This window comes from Orcinus orca, chromosome 7 (genome assembly GCF_937001465.1).
Source record: "Orcinus orca chromosome 7, mOrcOrc1.1, whole genome shotgun sequence".
In the NCBI taxonomy this organism is placed as follows: Eukaryota; Metazoa; Chordata; class Mammalia; order Artiodactyla; family Delphinidae; genus Orcinus; species Orcinus orca.
In genome coordinates, this window is record NC_064565.1 from 60,801,949 (window position 1) to 60,824,065 (window position 22,117).

General features: G+C 44.8%; 1 protein-coding gene across 4 annotated transcripts in view; it reads left to right on the forward strand.

Annotated features, from left to right (window-relative positions):
• Nucleotides 1-22,117, forward strand: part of RAPGEF4 (Rap guanine nucleotide exchange factor 4) — a 320,536-nt gene that overhangs the window by 50,922 nt on the left and 247,497 nt on the right. For all 4 annotated transcript variants that reach the window (XM_004267312.4, XM_004267313.4, XM_049712252.1 and 1 more), the window contains exons 2-3: nt 6,459-6,601; nt 9,250-9,338. In XM_004267312.4, the coding sequence (XP_004267360.1) occupies nt 6,459-6,601; nt 9,250-9,338 (232 nt within the window). The remainder of the gene's footprint in view (nt 1-6,458; nt 6,602-9,249; nt 9,339-22,117) is intronic.

Consider the following 22,117-nt stretch of genomic DNA (forward strand, 5'->3'; position numbering starts at 1 on the left):
TAGATGTGATAAAAAGTTATAAATAAGTTGTTAAAACCACGCCTTTCAAAATCATAAACACATTCTAATAAAATTATCTTTTTTGTAATGCTAATTTAAGGCATTATTTACCATTACAATTTATATAATATTTAAAAGGATTTTATTTTATCGACAGTGGTTTTAGTTTGTGCCTTTTTAACTTAGATGGGTTAACCTCTGTCTGACCTTGCTGTCTGATTTAGACAGTTTTCAGTGACGGACAGTAACATTCATCCTGAAGAGCTAAAGAACCATGAGAAGAAAAAAACCAAAACGAAACAGGAAAACAGTGATGCAGTAGTTAATAAAAAATAAGATCCAAATAGTATTCACCAAATGAATGCATAGAAGAATGATGGTATCTGCAAGAAGACAGAAGCTGCATGCATGACATGTGAAAGAGTAAAATAATGTGATAAGATTCCAAAAAGAAATGATATCAATTGGACTTCAGAGAAGGATGAGAACGTTGTTAGGAAAAGCTCTGTGAGGGAAGTGAACCTAAGCTGGTCATAAGGAACTGAGTCAGGGTGAGAAAAGACTTTGTGTCTGTATTCGTTTTCTATTGCTGGGTAACAAATCACCACAACCTAGTGGCCCAGAGCATCACACCTTTATTACCTAATCAGTTCTGTGGGGCAGGAGCCTAGGCAGGCTTGTCTGCATTTTCTGCTGAAATCAAGGTGCTGACTGGGCTGTGTCCCTATCTGGACTTGGGGACCTCTTTTGAGCTCACTTGGTTGTTGGTAGAATTCAGTTCCTTGCAGTTGTAGGACTGAAGTCCCTGTTTTCTTGCTGGCTGTCAGCCAGGGGCCTCATATGTTCCTTGCCACGTAGCCCTTTTGCTACATAGCAGCTTCCTTCTTCAAGGCCAGCAAAAGAATCTCCTACTTTGGGACTTCCTTGGTGGCGCAGTGGTTAAGAATCCGCCTGCCAATGCAGGGGACATGGGTTCGATTCCCTGGTCTGGGAAGATCCCACATGCCACGGAGCAACTAAGCCCGTGTGCCACAACTACTGAGCCTGCTCTCTAGAGCCCTCGAGCCACAACTACTGAGCCTGCGTGCCACAGCTACTGAAGCCCGCGTGCCTAGAGCCTGTGCTCCACAACAAGAGAAGCCACTGCGATGAGAAGACTGCACACCGTAATGAAGAGTAGCCCCTATTCAATGTAACTAGAGAAAGCCTGCACGCAGCAGCAAAGACCCAATGCAACCAAAAATAAGTAATTTTTTTTTTTAATTGAAAAAAAAAGAAAGAATCTCCTACTTCTTCTACCCTCCTTTAAAGGACTTGCTTGATTAGGTCAGGCCCACTTGGGAAAAATCTTCCTTGTGATTAACTTAAAGTCAATTGGTTAGGGACCTTAATTATATCTGCAAAATCTCTTTACCTTTGCTTTATATTGTAACGTATCGTGGGAGTGCTATCTCTACACTTTTGCCATATTCTATTGACCAGAAGTAAATTAGAGCTTCTGCCTACCCTTAAGGGGATTATATAAGGATGTGGGTCACTGGGGTCACCCTAGGATCCTGCCTACCACAGTGTCTTCTTTTGTAAATGATTCTTTCTACTGCTGTTTGAACATGTTTTAAATGTGAAGTTTTTAGAAAAAGTGATTTAAAACACGGGTCCTGGGTGTCAGAGGGTTGGCTAAGGAAAATAACTTCTCTGAACTTGGAACTTTTACTTAGGGGACCAGATGTACGCTTAAGGAAAGGAGTGTAGAGTGAGCTATAATTAGAGAAACCTGCATCATCATTTTGAAATACTGCAAGAGCTTCCTGACTGGTCTCTTAGCTGTTGGTCTTTACACGCTCCCACCTGCCTTTACTTGCAGTCAAGGTGATCTTTCCAAAATGTACATCCAGTCATGCCACCTTCCTGCTTCGAATACTTCTGCTGACTATTAGATGAAACCCAGGTTCTCCAGCTGCCTAGGCCAGGACTGCCATGCCGTTCAGCTTGCTAGCCCTGTACGTGTTTCACGTGCCCTTCATTCACACTCAAATGAGGCCGTGGCCGGAGGGGTTAAGAAGTGGAGATGTAAGGTAGATAGCTAGTTGGAAGCAGCCGCATGGCACAGGGATATTGGCTCGGTGCTTTGTGACAGCCTGGAGGGGTGGGATGGGGAGGGTGGGAGGGAGGGAGATGCAACAGGGAAGACATATGGGAACATATGTTTATGTATGACTGATTCACTTTGTTATAAAGCAGAAACTAACACACCATTGTAAAGCAATTATACCCCAATAAAGATGTTAAAAAAAAAAAAAAAAAAGAAGTGGAGATGGATTTGAGAGACACTGAGTTGGTAGAATTAGCTGGACATGGTGAGAGAGGACGAGCCTGCTCCATGCATGGCAATAAGGAGTGCAGGTGCAGTGGCAGATGTCGGAGAGAAGGTGAGTCCAGTTTGAGGTCGCTGTGGAACGTCGCATCCAAGGACTTCTTGTGTGCTTGGCCCTCTACTGAATACCATGGGATCTATGAAGGAAGTACCAGGCATGACCTCTGCAGAGAGGAGAATGTATGTGGCATTAGGAAATCATAGATTCCCAAGAGAAGTGGGGCAATGGAAGGATTATCACCTGTGGTAGGTTGCAGAGGTAGGTTGGTAAAGATGTCCGTTAATAGCTGAATGGAATTTTCCCCACTCCATGAATGTCAGAGAAAACATTGCTTTTCATAGTTTCTGTGGCTTAAATGTTTAAACAATGGGGGAGACATTATTAGGACCTAATTTTGGGGTGCCCACAGAAAATCTCAGGAAGAGAGCTTTCATGCTCGTCCCGCTTATCTCACGTTAGCTCTGTCTTTCCAAGTGTCTTTTGTCACTGGGCCTCACACAATCTGGTTATGAATCTTGAAGTTCTCTTGTGCTTGTTTTGGTTTGTATGGAAGTATGTAAGTGCTTTTTTTTCCTGCTGTTTTCAGTTTCTTCCGGAGAGTGTTGGACCAAACATGTTTTTAGGCCTCCCTGGTCTGCCTTCCTAATATGGAACATGCTCTGGGGAGAATAAACAAGGTGGGATGCTGCTTTCCCTCCTGATGGAAGAGGGATTCTAATCTCTCTCTCTTTTCCTGTGTCACTAAGTCGAATCCACCATATCAATGTCCAGCCAATTTCCAGCTCATCTGGTCCTTGTGATTCCCCCCTCCGGTTGACTTAAATGTCGCCATTGCTTTGGGCATGCAGGCTAGTGCCCGCGCTTCTGTAGCGGAGCCCCGTGGGGTTCACACGGCTGCTTGCTGTGGCTGGGTGTGACCCCTGCTCGTGCCGACACTGCTTCCCATGAAGTGCGCTCCGCTGGCTAGAGCTGTCGAGGGTAGCTCTGCCAGCCACTGCGCCTTCACTGCTTGGGAAATGCTTTCCCACCGGACACTCAAAGGCTCTCACTGAAAGTTGTCTGCACCCCTTTATTAACTGCTGAAATTCTAGCACCTGTTTCAGAGCCCCTTGACTTTTGAGAACATGGCTTCTGGTAGGGAGTTGATAAGGCCCTTCCAACGGGACAAGAGGTGGAAAGAGGCCCTGTGCCCAGTGTGCTGTACCTTCCCCGGTAAGCCTGCAAAGCTCTCAGCTCTTCCGGACACTTGGTCATCTCATAAACTGGCACTAATGCATCAGGATTTTCCTCCCTCTTCCCTGGGAAGCAGAGCTCAGGCCCTTTGAGTAGAGGTTAATTGGGAGGCCCGCCGAGGTTGTAAGCAGATTCTTCGAATCTAGAAGAATTATCTTGGGCCTAAAAGTGTGACGGGTGGGGGAAGAGCCTCTCAATTAAACTCATGAAAGCTGTGTCTTAGGTCTTCCCCTTAGTGACAGGTCACCTGCTCATGTCCTCCAAAAATGTGCATCTCTCATGGTGGGATCTGTCTTCCTCTGATAATGTCCCAAGTTCCTTGGACTCTGGCCCGTGTAGTCCTGACCTCTATGTTAGTCTAGGTGATGCTGTATTAACAACACTCCCCCTCCCCCAACCAAAATCTCGGGGCTTCACACAGTGGCGGTTTATTTGTCACTTCGACAAAGTCTCCATCTTGCGGCTGTAGCATCTGAAGCACCTGCCTTCTCATCAGTTTCCTAGGGCTACTGAAACAAGAGACCACAAACTGGGTGGGATAAAACAACAGAAATGTGTTCTCTTACGATTCCGGAGGCCAGAAGTCCAAAACCAAGGTGTCGTCAGGGCCAGGTCCCCCTGAAGGCTCTCGGGAATCTCCTTCCTCGCCTCCTTCCGGCTTCTCGTGGCTGCCATCAATCCTTGGTGTTTCTTGGCTTAGAGATGCGTCCCTCCTGCCTCTGCCTCCGCCTTCACCTGGCCATCTTCCCTGTGTCTGTTTCCAAATGTCCTTCTTTTTGTAAGGACCCCAGTCCTTGGCTTATGGCCCACTCTAATCCAGTGTGAGTTCATCCTAATTTGATTGCATCTGCAAAGACCCTCTTTCCAAATAAGGTCACACTCATGGGAACCGGGTATTAGGGCTTTAGCATATTTTGGGGGAGGGACACCGTAACCCATCACACACTGCAGAGTTGTGGCTGAGGCTGGCCCTTAACCGTTTCACCTCAGAAGTGATGCGTGCTCAATTTGTTCACAGTCCACTGGCCAGAGCGTGGCTCCAATATAACTACAAAGGAAGCCGGTAAAAATGTCAGGGAACACGTGGGAATTTGGTGAGCATTACCTGTCTCGGTCACATCCTGGCCCCCCTCGTTTCCTCTGATCCCAGAATGTTCTGGGGGCATTTAGGAGGTGAATATTTTCTGTAGAACGGGACATATCTATCAAAGAACAAATAGACCTGGAAAACGGCTCCAAGAAAAGAAAGAAAATAGTTTATATAATCTGTAAAGCTATCCCATTTTTGTTTACTTCTCCAGTTCGTCTTAATCCAGAAAGTGCAAAACGGTGGTCAACAAGTTGGATCTAGTCCATAGATGTTTTGTGTGTGGCCCACACAATGTTTAAGAAATGTGAACAAACGTCTAGATATCTTTCCCTGAACAGCTGAAACACATGACGTCTGGCCCCATGTTTCCACAGAAAGCCAGTGATAAGGAAAATAGCCAATAAGGCCTGCTCCCTGTCGACAGCCCCACCTCTGCAGTTTGCAATTTGTCTTTGCTTTTACCACTGGTTTTGTATAGTAGATATTTTTTTCCTTATATTTGGCTCTTTGTATAATCATTTACTCTACCTAATAGGCCCCGGCAGGCATTTGTGTTTGGGACCTCAATTTTGAGTAAGTATAGCCATCTGTAGAGGAAAACTCCTCCTTCTGTGTTTCCCTTACCCTCATGCTACTACCATACTCCCTACACTTCTGATACCAGGTGTGTGGGTTTTCCACACATTATGCAATTCTGTGACACCAGCTGGCTGTCCTACAATTCAACTCAATTCTGACACTGTCTACCTGGAGATAACATCAGATCCCACAGGTTAAGGGCTCGGTCCCACAAAACTGCTCCCCGCCCCCACACACGTGCAACTTCAGATGTCAGCTGCAAGTCCAAGTTGTTATCTGTGCTTCTGACTGACTGGCTATAAATTGGAGGTTTCCACAAACCCCTCTTCGAGTTCGATGAATTTGCTAGAGAGCAGTTCACGGAACTCAGCGAAACAATTACTTGCTAGATTTACTATGAAAGGGTGTAGCTTGGGAACAGCCAGGTGGAAGAGGTGTACAGGCGAAGTATGGGAAGGGGCATGGAGCTTCCACGCCCTCTCCCAGTGCCACTCTCCCCACATTTCCAGGTGTTCACCAACCCAGAAGCTCTCTGAACCCCGTTGTCCAGGGATTTTTATGGAGTCTTCAGTACTTAGGCATGCTTGATGAAATTGATTGGCCATTGGTGACTGAACTCAATTTCCAGCCCCTTCACCCCCACGTCAAGGGGTGCGGCTGAAAGTTCCAACCCTCTAATCACATGAGTGGTTCTCCAGGCAGCCAGTCTCCATCCTTAGGTTACCTAGGAGTTTTCCAAAAGTCCCCTCATTAACATAAACTTGGTTGTGGTGGAAAGGGGGCTTGACACCCATTTCACTTTTATGGCTCTTAAGCATTTCAGGAACTGAGGACAAGAGGCCAAATAGTATAACTGAAGAGGCCCCATGTGGCTCTCATATAAGAAATTACAAGAGTTTTAGGAGCTCTGTGCAAGGAACAGTGAACAATTTCTTATTTCTTACTATTTTATATTTTTTTCTTGTAAATCACAATATCACACCATCTGCAGTATTTGAGATTTAAGGTGAACAGTTGACGAAGCCCTGGAAATATTTATAATGGTTATAGGGGGATAAATATTTGCAGTAAAATATTTGCAATTGGTATATTTGCAAAATTTTAAATATAGTTAGAATAATGCATGTTGACTCGAGTAAGTTCTTTCTGATCTAGCCTTGTGCCTTTTCTCCCCTTTATAGGCCATTAGAACGATCCAGTGAAGATGTGGATATAATCTTCACGCGGCTGAAAGAAGTTAAAGCTTTTGAGAAATTTCACCCAAATCTCCTTCATCAGATTTGCTTATGTGGTTATTATGAGAATCTGGAAAAAGGAATAACATGTAAGAAATGCAACTCCAGTGGTGTGTTTTCATGTATATGTTTGTGCTCATCTGTGGTTACCCTGTGGGGATGGATAGCAAATGGGGTATCTGTGTGCCAAATATGTGAGCTTCAGTCAAAGATATGAGGTTGACATTTCCCTCTCCTTTATTTATTCAGTTCCATGTAGGCATTTCCTTAACTCCTTCATCCACAGCACGTAAATGGTTCTTCCAGGGCAGCCTACTTTCCAGATGGAGCTGGAAGGATGTACTGATTTATACATTCAGCAGTATCCTTAGAAATTCTAAAATATAATTATTTTCTGTAACCCAAGAAATATGGGAGCCAGCAGGATATTAAACAAGACAAAAGGTCTCTTAACTAATGATAATAGTAATTTAAAAACTTAAAGCATAGCTGATTTTACAATAGCAATGTCTCAAATTAACCTCAGTGATAACGTCTATTCCAGATGTGACCAAAGGGGTAGGGAGAGTAAAATGATAGGGTAACAGCTGCATTAAAAAAAAACCCAAGTATTTTCTTATTAAGAAAGTAGTGCTATTCTATTTGTTGGGATGCTTTATACTGCAGTAACAGAAAGCTCCCATCCAGCTGGCTTGAGTAATAGCTCATACAAAGGGGGAAAATCAATTACTCATGTATAAGCAGTCCTGAGGAAGGATGGCTTCAGGGTTGGTTGATTTAGTGGTTCAATGACATTATTAAGGTCCCAGGTTCCTCCCATCTTTTTTGTTGGTTTATTTGTTTTTGCTCTGCATCCTCAGGTGTTGGCATTTGTGCTCAGATTTGTCCCAAATGGTTCTGATACAACTAACTACAGCAGTTGGAGGCATTGTGTGCTGATACACAACATTCCTGCTGAAGGACTATTTCTTGTCTCTTTTTCAGAATCCCCCAGCAGACTTCCTGTATTGTTTCATTGGCCAGAATTGCATCATGTGCCCATCTTTAAACCAATCACTGGCAGAGATCATGGAATCACCAGGGCTGATTTAGACCAATCATGGTTACCCCAGTGGAGCTAGGGAAGAAATACGTTCTTAGAATTCGACCCATTAGAGTAGGGTGGGAACTTGTATCAAATCCATGTTCAGTTAAATAGGAGGAAGGGAGGGCGTGATTCTGAGTGGGAACCTATCAGGATCTGTCACAACATCACTGTAGAAAATTTAGAAGACAAAATAAAAATCACCTACAATCCCCAAATCCAGAGATTGATGTTCACATTTTGTGTGTGTTCTTCAAGATGTTTTCCCATATGCACACATGCAAAAACATAGTCATACTTCTATTAAAAAAAATCATCCACACATACGGTTTTCAAACCAATATTTTTATTCTTACTGATAGCGGGAACTTCCTTCTTTTAGAGCTGAGACTCTGTTTTCTATTTCTTAAGGTCATTTTCAAAATGAATCTTCTGTGATGTGTAATATGAATTTGATTGGCAGATGATAATGTCTTTGGGGGCCAAGAAGTTCATGAAAGGCAAAGCCCTAACTCTAAAATAAGTCCCTTACAAAGGCTAGAGTAACTCGAGAGGCCAGCTATAAACTCAGCCATCCCCCATCTTAAGCTTATCATTGCACCTGGTAGGATGCTATTGGTGTTCTTGCCTTTCCACAGCATGTCTCAGTCAGAGAGCTTAGAACAGCTTGTCGTCATTAATTATGGCTCCCAGAAGCTTCCTCGTACGCACTGAGCACTAGCCTTGTCAGAACGTAACTGTCCCACTGAGTTGTCATGTGATTTTTCATTGAGCCACTTGACTTCTGACTCTGTGAGAAGAATTTTAAAATATCAGATCATTCCATCTAGTTATTTAGCTAGGATATTTAAAAGGATAGTTGGGTCTGTATGAGATTTTTGAACCGGTGTTTCAGAATGACTTTCCAAACTACTGGTCTTAACATGGATATGAGAACTAAGGTTCTCTTTAAATAACTAAATGTTTTCTCTCTGAGATTACAAAAGTAAAGCAAAATTAAGTTCAGAAATTTCTGATGAGAATCATTTCCAGAGAGTAGTTAACTCGTAATGCCTAAAAGCAGTGAATTTATAAAATAAACAAGAAAATGGACAATGAAAATACAGTAGTTAAAAATTTTAAAACAGATTTTATTTTTCTTAATCAGCCATTGGTTAGCTTAAAAGGAGACATTCTATTCTAGAAAGCATGTTGCTTTTAATATAAATAGATTTGGGAAATTGGGGTGGTGAGCTAGTTTTGTTGAGTCCCATAGTCTTATTAACACGTACCCCATTTAGAGTAATAATTTTCCAAGAATCACAATACAGTGAAGTATATTTAAGATAAATTACAGAGAATACCAGTCAATTCTTCTTACATTCAAAGGATCTTATAGCATTTAGGGTTATCATCCCTTATTGCTGCTCTGTAAATATGAAATAGTTCTGTTTAATAGAGTTCTACTTCATGGAACGTTGAATAAATGGGATATAGCTTTGTTGATAGAAGAGGGAAAGAAAATTTTGGCATGTTCTGGTGGGAACAGATAGAGGAAGGTTGATAAGCTCATCTAGGTCCAAGTTAGGCTCACAATAACCAGTGAGAAACTATCAGGTTACGTGGTAAAACCAACTTACATTTGGTCTACTTACATGGCTGTTTCTTTTCCAGTATTTCGCCAGGGTGATATTGGAACCAACTGGTATGCTGTCCTGGCAGGGTCTTTGGATGTTAAAGTTTCTGAGACCAGCAGTCACCAGGTAAGATACCTTATTCTTTTTTTTGTCTTAAAGTAAGAGCTATTACTTTTAAACGATACATTATCTCTCTGTCTTGGATGCCATCAAAATTACATTTTCCAAGCCACTTCCTCTTTCCCACAGTAAGGAGTTCAGCAAGTATGTGTTGAGTTCCTTTATTAAGTTACTCAAGAAACATATATAGTGAATGTCTTCCGTGATTTGAGTGTGGCGCCGGGTGTGGGAACATGAAATGCAGGAGCACATGGGCTGTTCTCCAGGAGCTTGCTCTCTATTTGGAAAATGCAACAAGTCCATTGCAGTGAGAAACTTCAGTTACGTAAGGTGAAATGTGAGAAAGGGGAAGGAGAAGCAAGTCTTCCGAGGTTTGTCCTTAGATCCTCCTCCGTCTGGTTTCCTGACTTTTCTCCGTCCTAGAAGTGATCCCCTTGTCGGCCTTTTAAGAGCTCCAGCAATGCAGGGGAAACGTGGTCGGTGCAGTCCCCCAAATATCCCTCACTTTTTCTCTACCTCAACTTGTCAAATGTGGGAGGGCCAGTAATACTTTTTTTCCTAAAGTGCAGCATAGGCTTCCTTTATCCTAATCAGTCACCTCTGAGGAGCTTGGCATCCTGATAGATAAAACTCATATTCTTCTTGCCCTCCATCCCATAATATTTGTGAATTTAAAATTGGACCCTGGGCTTCCCTGGTGGCGCAGTGGTTGAGAGTCCGCCTGCCGATGCAGGGGACACGGGTTCGTGCCCCGGTCCGGGAAGATCCCACATGCTGTGGAACGGCTGGGCCCGTGAGCCATGGCCGCTGAGCCTGCGCGTCCGGAGCCTGTGCTCCGCAATGGGAGAGGCCACAACAGTGAGAGGCCCGCGTACTGCAAAAAAAAAAAAAGAAAATTGTACCCAGAGTCTCCTTTCATATCTGCAGTGACTTTTGCTCCGTCATTATTCCATGTGGCCTAAATGTGCAGAACCTTCCTACTTAGAGCCAAGAACCTCTCATCTCAAAAGGACACCCCTCTAGAGGATACGGTCAAGCTTCAGTATGAGAATGTTCCAATGTTCCACATATTCAGGATTCAGATAAAAACTGAAGGAAGAGAATTGGCTAACTACAGAATCAGAAAGAAATATCAAGAAACATCAAAGAATCAGTTAAAGGGACAAATAACCTCCAGCCAAGTACCATGTTTAAGACAGTGCTTCCGAGCCTTCTCCAGATGTGGCACACTTCGAATGTGAGAAACATTCATGACGGCCTCAACTTGAGGTGTAAATTTTGTAGGAACTTGTGTGCGTGTTGGAGTTGTGGGCAGTTACCACCTAACAAGTGGATGGTTGGTAAGTGGACATTTGAAGTGTGGAGTATGGGTGCCTGTGTTCCACCCATTGTCATGGAGGCTTAGGACCTCAGGCCAGTGCCCAAGTTCTACGTAACCAATAGTGTACCTTTTCTATGCACCACTGCATCAAAAGTTCCATGAGAAACTGCCCGGAATCTGTGCCCGCTAGCCTCAGTGGTACTGTCCCTCTCCCCTCTCTCACAGGGCCAGTTTCCTCTTGGATTTCAGAGCAGCCCAACGGGGGAGGTGGGTTTGGATTCTTGTAAGCTGCCTCCGTTTCCCAGTGGGACCGAGGACAGCTAGCAATTCTTGGGTATGTGTTATGTGCTAGGCAGTGTTCTCAGCACTTAATAGGTGTTTACTCCTTTAACCCTCACAATAACCCTATGAGGTAGGTCACATTACTGCTTCATTTTACAGATGAGGAAACTGAGGCCTCAAGGGATTAACTCACTTGCTCCAAGTAACATATCTAGAAATTAGGGGAACCAAGATTAAAACCCAAGGACTTAGGCACCTGAACATACGCTCTTAGCCAACACTGTACTATTTGACTCCGAAGAAACATGATGAAGCGTGTGATTCCCCTCTCTCGGCTACTTCTCATCCTTTCAGGTCACCCCATGTCCTGCATCTCTGCACACCTTTTCCCCGCAGACTGCTGTCCTGGTGGGTCCCCTCCGGCTCTCGTGGCTCACAGCTGCCCCTGATGCTTCCCTTCACCCGGTCGCACCTCCGTGGATGTGCAGAGGGGACAGGACCTAGAAGAGGATGATTTTCCTTCCTCCTCTGCATGGTCCTGAATGAGTAATGATGGTGTGGGTGGAAAGTTGAAAAGAGAAAGGTGAGGAAAGAGAGGAAAGGGAAGGAAGATGCAAATTAAGGAGGAGAAAGGTGAGAAGGCAAGAAATATAAGCAAGAGAGATGAGGAAAGAATTTTAAAAAGCAGAGCAGATGTTCCTAAGGGATGATAAATAGCATCAGCAGTGACGTGCTGACACCTCAGATGTTAAAAGCTGGCATGAGATTTTGATGGTATTAGAATAGTATTTGGCCAGGGGCTGCTGGAGTGTTACCCTGGACCAATTATCTCTCACCATGGGGTGCCAGCCAAGAATAGCTGAGCAACACTTTGTTATTAGCTGTGGGTTTTTAAAAACTTTTAGTAAATTTTTGACTTTAGATTTTAGCTGTGTTTTTTTTTTTTTTTTTTTTTTTGTGGTACGCGGGCCTCTCACTGTTGTGGCCTCTCCCGTTGCGGAGCACAGGCTCCGGACGCGCAGGCTCAGCGGCCATGGCTCACGGGCCCAGCCGCTCCGCGGCATGTGGGATCTTCCCGGACTGGGGCACGAACCCGTGTCCCCTGCATCGGCAGGCGAACTCTCAACCACCGCGCCACCAGGGAAGCCCCCAGATTTTAGCTGTGGTTTTGACCTCAGCTCCAATGCAGAGAAGTTTCCTGAGCTGGGCTTGCTCTTCTCTTACTTTGTTAGGAATTAGTTTTATACCAAAGCTGGCTTATTGCCTCCTCTGTGTACTTCACAGAGTCCAGCCATAATGTCCAACCAGAGTTTTCTGAATTGATTTGGAGAGTCACTAAGAAACAAGGAAAACACATTGACCTCTACATCCTCCAGCCCTCCCAAGAGTAGCCTGAGACAGACAGTGATCCTAGCCTTCTAGCCAGCTCTGATGGGCAAGACAGGGTTCCAGCCACACGGAGGGAAGAAGCTAAGGAGGATGAGTGAGATGGCTGAATCTTCTCTCGTGGCAAGTTGCTCAAAGGGGAGAAACAAAAAAAACCCATTTCTAGCTGCTCTAGCCTTGTAATGGACTCTGGTCTCTGCCCACTAGTGATGTGGCCACATCAGGTCTATGGGTTAGCCAATCAGAGTAGCATCCTATGTAAGTGAGGGTTTGCCAACAGGGTGCCAACAGGATGCCAAGCAATGCCAACAGGAGATAGATAGATAGAAAGATAGATAGATAGAAAGATAGGTAGGAAGATAGATAGATGGATAGATGGATGGATAGATAGATAGATAGAGACAGATATTTCTTTTAAGGAATTGGTTTATGTGATTGTGGGGACTGCCAAGTTTGAAATCTTCAGGGCAACTGGCAGGCTGGAGTTTCAGGTGAAAGTTGATGCTGCAGTCTTGAGTCTAAAAGCTGGAAACTCAGGCAGAATTTCTATGTTGCATTGTGGAAGCAGAATTTCTTCTTTGGGAAACCTCAAGGGAGACCTATGTGCTCTCAAGGCCTTCAACTGATTAGATGAGGCCCACCCACATTATGGCAGGTAATCTGCTTTACTTAAAGTCTACTGATTGCAAATGTTAATCACATCTAAAAAAATACTTTTATAGCAAAATATAGAGTGTTTGACTGAACAACTGATTACCATAGTTTAGCCAAGTTGACACACAAAATTAACCATCCTATACCCCTATCGTGGGGAGCAAAATGAGATTGGGCAATGGGCCATGGGAGGAGAAGCAAGAAAAGACCTGGAATTCCTAGAGACCAGCAACAGCATTGCTAAGTGCCTTCACGTGTCACACTGTGTTAGGGGTTCCTTGGATATTAACTGTCTTTATCTTTAGTTATTCATGTCCTATTTTACAGGGGCTTAAAAACAAGGCTCAGAGACCTTAGGTATAACTTTCCTGGGGCCACACATATGTACGTGGCTAAATTAAGAATTGAATTCACTCGACATTTCAAAATGAAGCTTACTGGGTTTTACAATAATTCTGTGTTTGGTAAAGGAAGCTAAATTTCTGTGGCTTATAGAAACATTTTGGATACCTCCTAGATGCTTAACAAATACCTGTTGGAATGTGAGCAACTCTCTAATTTTGTTTACTTTCTGATGTCAAGGTTTTTTTCCAATTTCTTTCACTTAGTAAGTCGCCATGCATCATATGAAACCTCATGCAGCAGTATTAATATTTTTGTAGGAAAAAGAACCCACTGCAAGCCGTCACAGTTTTCTGGCTAATTACTACGTTGACCGTTGTCTGCCCAGAGGAGTTGTTAATGTCCGCCACTAAGTAGGTAAAGCAGAGTCCTTACTGATGACTGAATGACAGTTTTATGAGGCCACATTTTTAAAAATTTGTATTAAATCTGTGGGTTTGTTTTCCCCCTGTGTATGTAAAGAAAGTTTGGTTACATTGTGGAATCTTTGCTGGGACTAACTTTATCTGCCTATTTTTGGTCTCTGCGGACCAAAAATGTCAGTGCTGGAAAATTCCTGGACAGTGGCTTTAGAGGTACATGGCTATAAAAGAGAAGTATTTCCTTCTTTTTACTGCTTGACTTAGCAAAATAAACTCATTTTAGTTTTATAAAATGCAGGCAAGAAAAAAAAAAAGAATTGAATTCACATCTGACACACTCCAAATTTCATGTTCTTCCTGCTGTTCACACACGAAAAAAGGTGGGCAGGGGGCAGTAAAAGAAAAAGAAGAAAAGTTAAAAGAGACTAAGAGAGAATTAAGGAAAGAAATGAGGTAACAGCAAAGAGTCAAATCTTCAAAAGTGGTTAGGGCAGTTTCTTGCTAGCCTGCCCCTCCATTTCCTTTCCTCAAGTCTCACCCTGCCCTGCATGCCTCTCTTCTCATCTGAGAGTCAGAAGTCAGAGGAGATGGTGGTGATGAACTGCCAACCTCATCTCTGAGTTGCGGCTCCTCAGTAGGGTTTTAGCTGAGCCGGGATGGTGAGATAAGGGCAGGAATGGCTAATGGTAACAGGGCGCCCACTAGAGGCATCTTTGTGCAAAGCACTTTACAAGTTTTATTTCACTGGCTACTCCCTGCATCGCCTTCCCCATTCAGTGCTATTATTAGTCTCATTTTACAGGTTACACAGCCATTAGGTGTCAGAGCCAGTTCTTTGTGATCCTAGGGCTCACATTCTTGACCCTCAGGGTTGTACAGGTGCCATCCGGAGGGTGGGAAGGGGAAGGGATAAAGTGAGGGCTGAGCAGTTCAGCAATGACGAGTGTGCAGAGAAGCAGCTTTTCCCCTACAGCTCCTGCAGCCACCCTCCTGCATTTCCGATTCCAGCTCAGAACTCAGAGCTCCACGCCTCACCTCCAAGCCCCCCTGAGGCGTGCTGCTGGGGAAGGCCCGCTTCTCACCCTCTGCTGGGCTGCCCCTGGCATGTGGGCCCTCCTGCACCACCTTTCAGGCCTGGACGCGCACAGTGAAATGAGCGTGGCCCATCCCTTCAAAGGGTTTCTGGGTTAGAGGGTGGGAGAGGTGTTGATGGGATGTGTAGGGGGTTGAGAGAAAAGGAGGAGCCTGACTTGGATGATGAGGTGGGCGGTGATGCCACTGATTGAAATAAGAAACACGTGAGGAAGAAAACCCTTCCCAGATTCTGGTACAGTATTTTTATGGCGTACATTTATTAGGTACTATTGATTTGGGGGGAATGTCTTCTGAAAAAAAATCACCCTATTTCTTATGTATGATAGGAAGATATAACTATAACTTCAAGAATACACAGAGCAGAAGTATCTTATTTGCCTCATAAATTCATGTTACTTTCCCACCTGTTTCGATATATTACTTTTTCTCCCTTCCCATCATTCCTCTATACTTTTCTGCTCACCAGAGTAAGAAAACTCACTTCTTGCTCTCTGTATGATTGGTTTGGCAGGTTCTTTTCGAATTCTTTGGACCTCCCGTGGAGGGTCACCCTTATTTCTCATTGGCCATACACTACGAGCAGCGTAGTATTAAATCTCACCATGTGCAAAGCATTTCACTTGCACTCTTTTGTTTGAGCCGCTGTTAGGTCGACCCAGCTGTGTTGCATCTTGCTTAGGTCACAGGTGAATGAGTTGCCCACTCAGGAGGACACAGTGGTAGCCCATAGAGCTGGAAGTCACCTGACTTCCTTACCCAATCCGGTGCTCTGCCCGAGCCACGCTGAGGTTAGCCACACGAGGGACCATCTGCCTGGGGAGGAGGCTACGGGTACAAAGGGCTCTTGCTCCCAGGCGCTGCCGGTACGCGCGCATGGTGGTCACGGCGGTGTGTGGCGCCTTCTTCATACCCTGGGGTCACGCCGATGCCCAACGTTATAACAAAGAAAGCCCTTGATTCCGCATTTGGGAGAAGGAGGAAAACAGAAACACGCCGGTAGGTAGTAATATAATCTTCAGGCCCTTTCCTGGCATGGGAGGGCGGAGGGGAAAAGCCATGGGGCTGCGGGCAGCCAGATGGCTCGCCTCCTGGTCTTGTTTGGGGTCAGCCCGCCCAGTCAGTTTAGAAACACAACGTGTGCCAGCCGGGGAGGCACGACCTGGCGCGCTGATGCTGCCCCGCCCTGTGTCCGCTCCTGGCTCGGGACCGGCACCCTGGGGTACAGGAGCCTGCCGCGCGCTGGCTGGGACCAGCTTCTCTGCCTCTCACGCGGTTAGGCCTACGCTCTGCTTCCCCGCTTTCTTTTCACCGTAGTCTCCCCAGTCCAAGGCCTCGAGCGCGAACCGGGGTAGGGGAGAGACAAAAGCTTCCGGATGAGGAGAGGGACGTGGGCCGTACCTCCCCGAGACCCTCCCCGAGGAGCTGGAGCCATGGTGCTTTCGTTTCTTGCGTTACAGCCTTGAAACCAGGGGTGTGCTAAGAACTCTGGGAAGTACACGGATTATTCCATTCCTGTTATTATGGCGAACTTTTATTAGAGACCGTCCTTGGAAATGTCTTCCTGTGATTTATATTGGTCCCACTACTCCGTAAAACAAAACCTACTTGGGAAGTGCTCCTGCCCCTGTGTCCCTGTGCGGCTGTCAGAGGCCCCTCTCCCAGCTGCCCAGCCGTTTTCCTGCCTGGCCGTGCGTTGTCTTACCCCCTGAAACTGAGAATGCCCAGCAAGGGGCCCTGCCCACGGACCGCCTCACTATCCCCGAGTGTCCCAGCCTGGCTCACGTGCTCGTGTAGCACAGATGCTGCTGGGGATATATCCTCCAGTTCCCAGCGAGACCTGCCCCCACCCTCGGTTTCTTACCTAAGCCTGAGCAGGACGCGCGGCCTTCAGATGCCCACAGCTGAACTCGAGTGCTCAAGAAGCTGCCTGTCTCCGGGGCCTAATTAACTTAACGGGCTGAAAGCCAGAGGCTTTACATTCCCACTGGAATGAATAGTATCAATACTATGGGTGGACTTTTTCATGTTTAAGTGGATTTCAGGTTAGGAGTGAGCATTGGAACAAGTTATAAAACAAATATGGAGCTTAAAAACAAGAAATAGTTTTAAAAACCACACTATCTCAGACAATACCCAACTGTGCGTGGGGGGGGGAGGGGCCAGAGAGACAGGGTCCTTCTTTTCTCTGCAGATTTTATAAGTGAGGAGCCTCTTTGGCATGGTAACTATTTAAATCCTAAAAATAAAGTTTTAAACTAATCTTTACAGCAAAAAAGTATAACAGTTCCCCAGTCATATGAAAGAAGAATTTCTGATGGTTGCAGAGCAAATAGAAGTTCATACTGCAAAATAGGGAATGGGGTGCTTTATTAATTCATTAAAACTTTTATATTTCTATAACAGATGCTTAAAGTGTTACTATTTACTTAATGCAGTGCACAATGGTTTAAATCAGACCTCTTTCGAAATCCTCAGAGCCACTTAATTGCTGAGTGACTGTGAGCAAGTTAGAGCACGTGTAAGTTCGAGATACTAGTTCCTGCCTTAAATTAGTTAATGTAGATAAAGCACTTAGTACGAAGCTTGGCAAGGAGCAGGGCTTCCGTGCTTTTTTATTACTACTTGGAAAGAAAAGTTGGTTGCCTGAAGTGGAATGCTGTTGGTTGCAATGTTGTCATTTTACCACAAGAGGGCAGTGCTAGAATAGAAAAAGCAGGAACTGCACTTGGTATTCGAAATGGCAAGTTTAACAGTGCTGTTCAGCCATTTCATGGGATCAGAGAATGGGGCTGAGCTTGGCCTTGGTCATCACTTTATTCATCTTTTCATCAGTCTCTATAAAGTTGTCTGGCGATTTTTAGCCAAATTTTTGGAAAATGGTCTCTTACTGGTTCTCTCCCCAAAGTAAAATGTGCTTTTTTTTTTTTTAAAACCCTCTGTCTATACAACAAAGATGTTTTTAAGCGTTGCATATTTGTAAAATTTGGAGGATAGGCATGTTTCTCTGTCATGTTGCTTTATCTTTCCCCGTCTTTGTTTTTGTCTGTCTGATTCTTTGGTTCATTCTCATTTCACCCCATTATTTTCAGACCTTGCTGTCATTTGGAAACATCTTCTGAACCCATTTATCAAGCCAATAAAACCTGAAAGGTGCCAAGTCTAGAGTGGTTGTTTGTAATCTCTTACTACTTGTCTATGCTTAGGTCACACTCTTTGTTAGGATCTGATCAGAGTTTGTTTAGCATCCTGCCTGGGGCATCCGAGTACTGTATTTAGTTTTGTTGCATGTAATTCTGGGTTTGGGCAGAGGCAAGACAGGGCCACAGTGTAGTACAGACTGGCTCTCTGCTGAAACAGGGCTGGCCTCCCGGAGTGAGTTATCAGATGCTAATGCGAGTCCATTCTCCCTGAACCTTCCAGCAGCCAGCTTGCCTGATCTTGTTGTGCTGTGTCTAACACCGATTCCAAGGAAGTGCTCTCAAAGTAATAGAGCTTGTCTTTGCTGTTTGTTAGGAAGAAAAACACATTTGTCTTAGTATTTTGCCTTCCTGCTTGGTAGTAAATCCTTAAGGCTGCACATACGCCCTAATGTCTTGACAAATTCAGAGATTAGGTTCCATTAAACTTTTATTTTCTAAAAGGACTTGGAGCACTTCGTAAATTCCAGGACTAAATTCCAGCTTATGAAATAAACCCAGGCACTAGCAGACTTAATGGCAAGTGTTGCCTATAGGCCTAAAATAGAAATTGTAAAACTACTTGTTTTGTAAAAATTTGTTTCAGGGTGTACACACTTAAAGTACCAGTTTGTTCCTTGATGTTAACCCAACATGTATCCAAAACAATAAATATGCGGTGAGACAATTAACTTCTTGAGCTACTAATAAGGAAGTGAGTTAAATATGCATGATTAAAAATAGGATACCCCTCTGGGCCTCCCTGGTGGCGCAGTGGTTGGGAGTCCGCCTGCCGATGCAGGGGACACGGGTTCGTGCCCCGGTCCGGGAAGATCCCACATGCCACGGAGCGGCTGGGTCCGTGAGCCGTGGCAGCTGAGCCTGCGTGTAAAAAAAAAAAAAAAAAAAAAAAAAGGATACCCTTCAAAGTTACAGAGCAGTCAAAAAATTGATGTACTTAACACAGAATTCTTCTAATTTATTGTTTTAAATTTCATCAGAATGTCTAACTTGTATAAATTAGATTTCAGCTGCTGCTCATAGACCTCATGTGCAAGGTCCACGTTTATTAGCTTGGATATCAGTGACACATAACTGTGGACTTTCTTAACACCATTCCCATGTCCATACTGTAGTAATGTTTATAACGAAACAAACAAATAAAATGCCTCCTATGAGAATGCCTACTTTAAGGAAACCCAGTATACTGTAATCCAGACATTCAAAGCAGATAAATTAAGGGGTGATTAGTTGCAGTGCAGAAGGATTCTTTGATTTACAGCAGCACTCTTCAGAAGGGTTCCTTTGAATACATGCTCCCCCAGAGAGCTGAAGTGTTTTGCAGATCATTCAAACCACTTGACATCCAGACTGGGGGACAGAGAAACTTGGAATTTAAGTGTTGAAAAAGCCATCATTAATTGGAGATGAATGCAAAATGAATAAGAGATTCTCTGTTACTTAAATAGTAGAAAAATACACTTTGCTTTTTAGACATGTAGATAACCATATTTATATACATGTATAGGTTAAGTCAGAAATAATATTTTCCATTTTTGATGGAGCACCTGTGTGCCAGGAACCGTATTGGACTATCTATCACGTATACTGAATTCTGCTAATAATCGAACGAGAAAGATTGTGCCCATTTCGCAAGGGAGGATACTGAGGCTCCTGGGAGCATTCTCCCAAAGCCCAGGATTAGTAATTGGCAGAAATGAGCTTTGAATCTAGGTCTGCAAGGCGCGTCCTCTTCTCCCTATGCTGCCTCCAGGGCACTTCCCGCTCGGTGTGGAGTGTGCCGACTCTGGTGCCTCCAGGTGTGTGTGCTTTGCCTGACGCTCCCTGCCTTCCAGCAGGGCCAGATTGTTGACACCTTTGTTAACTTACCTAACACCAACTTTTAGGAGCAGAAGTAACCAGACCCCACCTATTCTGCTGAAACACATACCATACCAAGATATTGCTCCTGACTTCAGTTGGTGCCCACCTGGGCAGGAGGAGAACCTGTAAGCTGGGGGCTGCCCACGGTGGAGATGGGCACCTTCTAGAGGGCATGTGCAGGTGCTGCTGGGCAGGAGGTGGGGGAGGACGCAGGAGGTGGGAGCAACACAGCCCCCAGGTGAGCAGGTGAAGGGCTGAGGAAGGTCTAACATGATGGGTGGGGCCTGGTGATGGGCAGGGAGGCAGGAAGCAGGCTCCGTGATGGAGATGGGTGGCCAGGCTGACGACGACGAGGCCCGGTATTAGAACGGTGCCAGAGAGGAGCCAGGGCCTGGGGAGTGCTGTCACAACGAGGCAGTCTACCACTTTGAGAAGAATTAGGATACCGGCAGGTTATCGGGACAGAGACGCAGAAAGATAGAAACCCAGTTTGTCCAACTGATGCAGGAGCTCCGTTATTAGAACAGGGCACAGGGTCAGAGTGGGCAAAGCAAAAATGCAGATGCGATTCTTAGTTTCTGGCTTCGGTTGCTTGCATTTCTCCTGAGTAAGAGGATCAGAGCCCCAGCCTGGAATGGATTTGATCCTCTAGGTGAGGGTCATGTGGGCCCCAATGTTGGGATTAGAGGGTTGGAGGGGGAGCAGTGCCAAATGTGTGGTATTTTCCTGGTGATTTGGAATTATTAGGTATTCAATCTGTGAATTGGCTGATTGAGAAAAGAACCTGTATGGATTAAATTAATAATCAGCTTTCTACTGAACCTTAGAAAGAGGTTCTTAAATTTCATATAAGTTAGGAAGTATATGGGAGGTAATTAGATTGGCTAGTTTCTAGTCTCAACTCTTCTACCTGTTAGCCACACTTCACAAATTACTGAATATCTTTGAGCCTGATTCTCCTCAACCTATAACATAACAATAATCCCAGTGTTGCAGGATTGCTTTAATACTACCACCAGGAAGAATATCTTTATTTCTCTTGAGTCAGGCATGGTGCAAAGCACTTAAATACTTTATCTCCTTTAACTGTTGTGAAGAATTAATGAGACATCATAGTCAAGACACCTGGCCCAGGGCATGGCCTATAGTACTCCACTCACACATGTGGAGATCCACGTGAATACCGAGGCACGGGAGGATAAGTACTATTAAGGGTGACTGGGTAAGTAAGTTTTTAGAAGGTAGGAGGAGTGTGATCAAGTGGACTCACAGATGAGAGAGAGCTGGAACCGACTGCAGGAAGAAACCAGGTATCATATCAGTAATGTGTCATAGGTAATTCTTTGTTTTGAGAGCCCATCACTGCTAGTTATGCAGTAGAATTGGCCTTGGAGACCCAGGATGCTTTACTAATACAAGGAAGTCTTCCCAGGTGTCACCCAAGGGATATTGCACTTAGGATGTGTCTGATGCAAAGCCGTCAGTGATAAGCTGGTCTCTGTTGCTATTGTAGGATCTCTCTGGGATTACTGGTTAGGCCCAGGACCTCCCCAGAGGTCTCAGTGTAACTTGGGACTCAGGGCCACGTTTAGCTACCCCAGTCTCCTGTTTGCCCAGAAGCTAACCTGGAGACAAGGATTTGGCTGCAAGTGCTTTTTATGAGGAAACCCCAGGAAGTGTCCTAAGGGAGTGGGAAGTTGACAGGAGGAATGAGGAATGCCTATAAAAATGTGTAGGTAAGGAGTTCAGCTAGGGGCACCTGGGCTCACTCCTTCCGGGGGACCCTCTAAGAAACTGGGTAGGGTAGGAAGCCGGCGTATTTATCTTGCTCCTCTCATGCCTCTTTGGAAGATACACCTTACAGGCATTAATTGCCCAGCACGCTGCCCTCAGGTGGAGCAATGCAGATGAAAGGGGAAGCCGAGCGTATATGTGGGAACTGTCCAGAAACCTACAATTGCCTGCGAGGGTGGGAGAAAGGGGTGGGGGAATCTGGCAGGGCTCCAGCAGCATCTGCTAAACCCACCTTCATACTTGAAGACACTCAGATTTTTAGATCGTCATTTCATATTTGAAAGTCCCCCCAAATAAATTACCATCTTAATGTAAAATGGGCCATTCCTTCACTGTTGATGTTTCATAGTCCTTGCCGATTTCTTCAGTCTTCCTCACTGTAAATATTTCCTTTCAGGTAAGCTTTCTGAACATTAATCTGCAATTGAG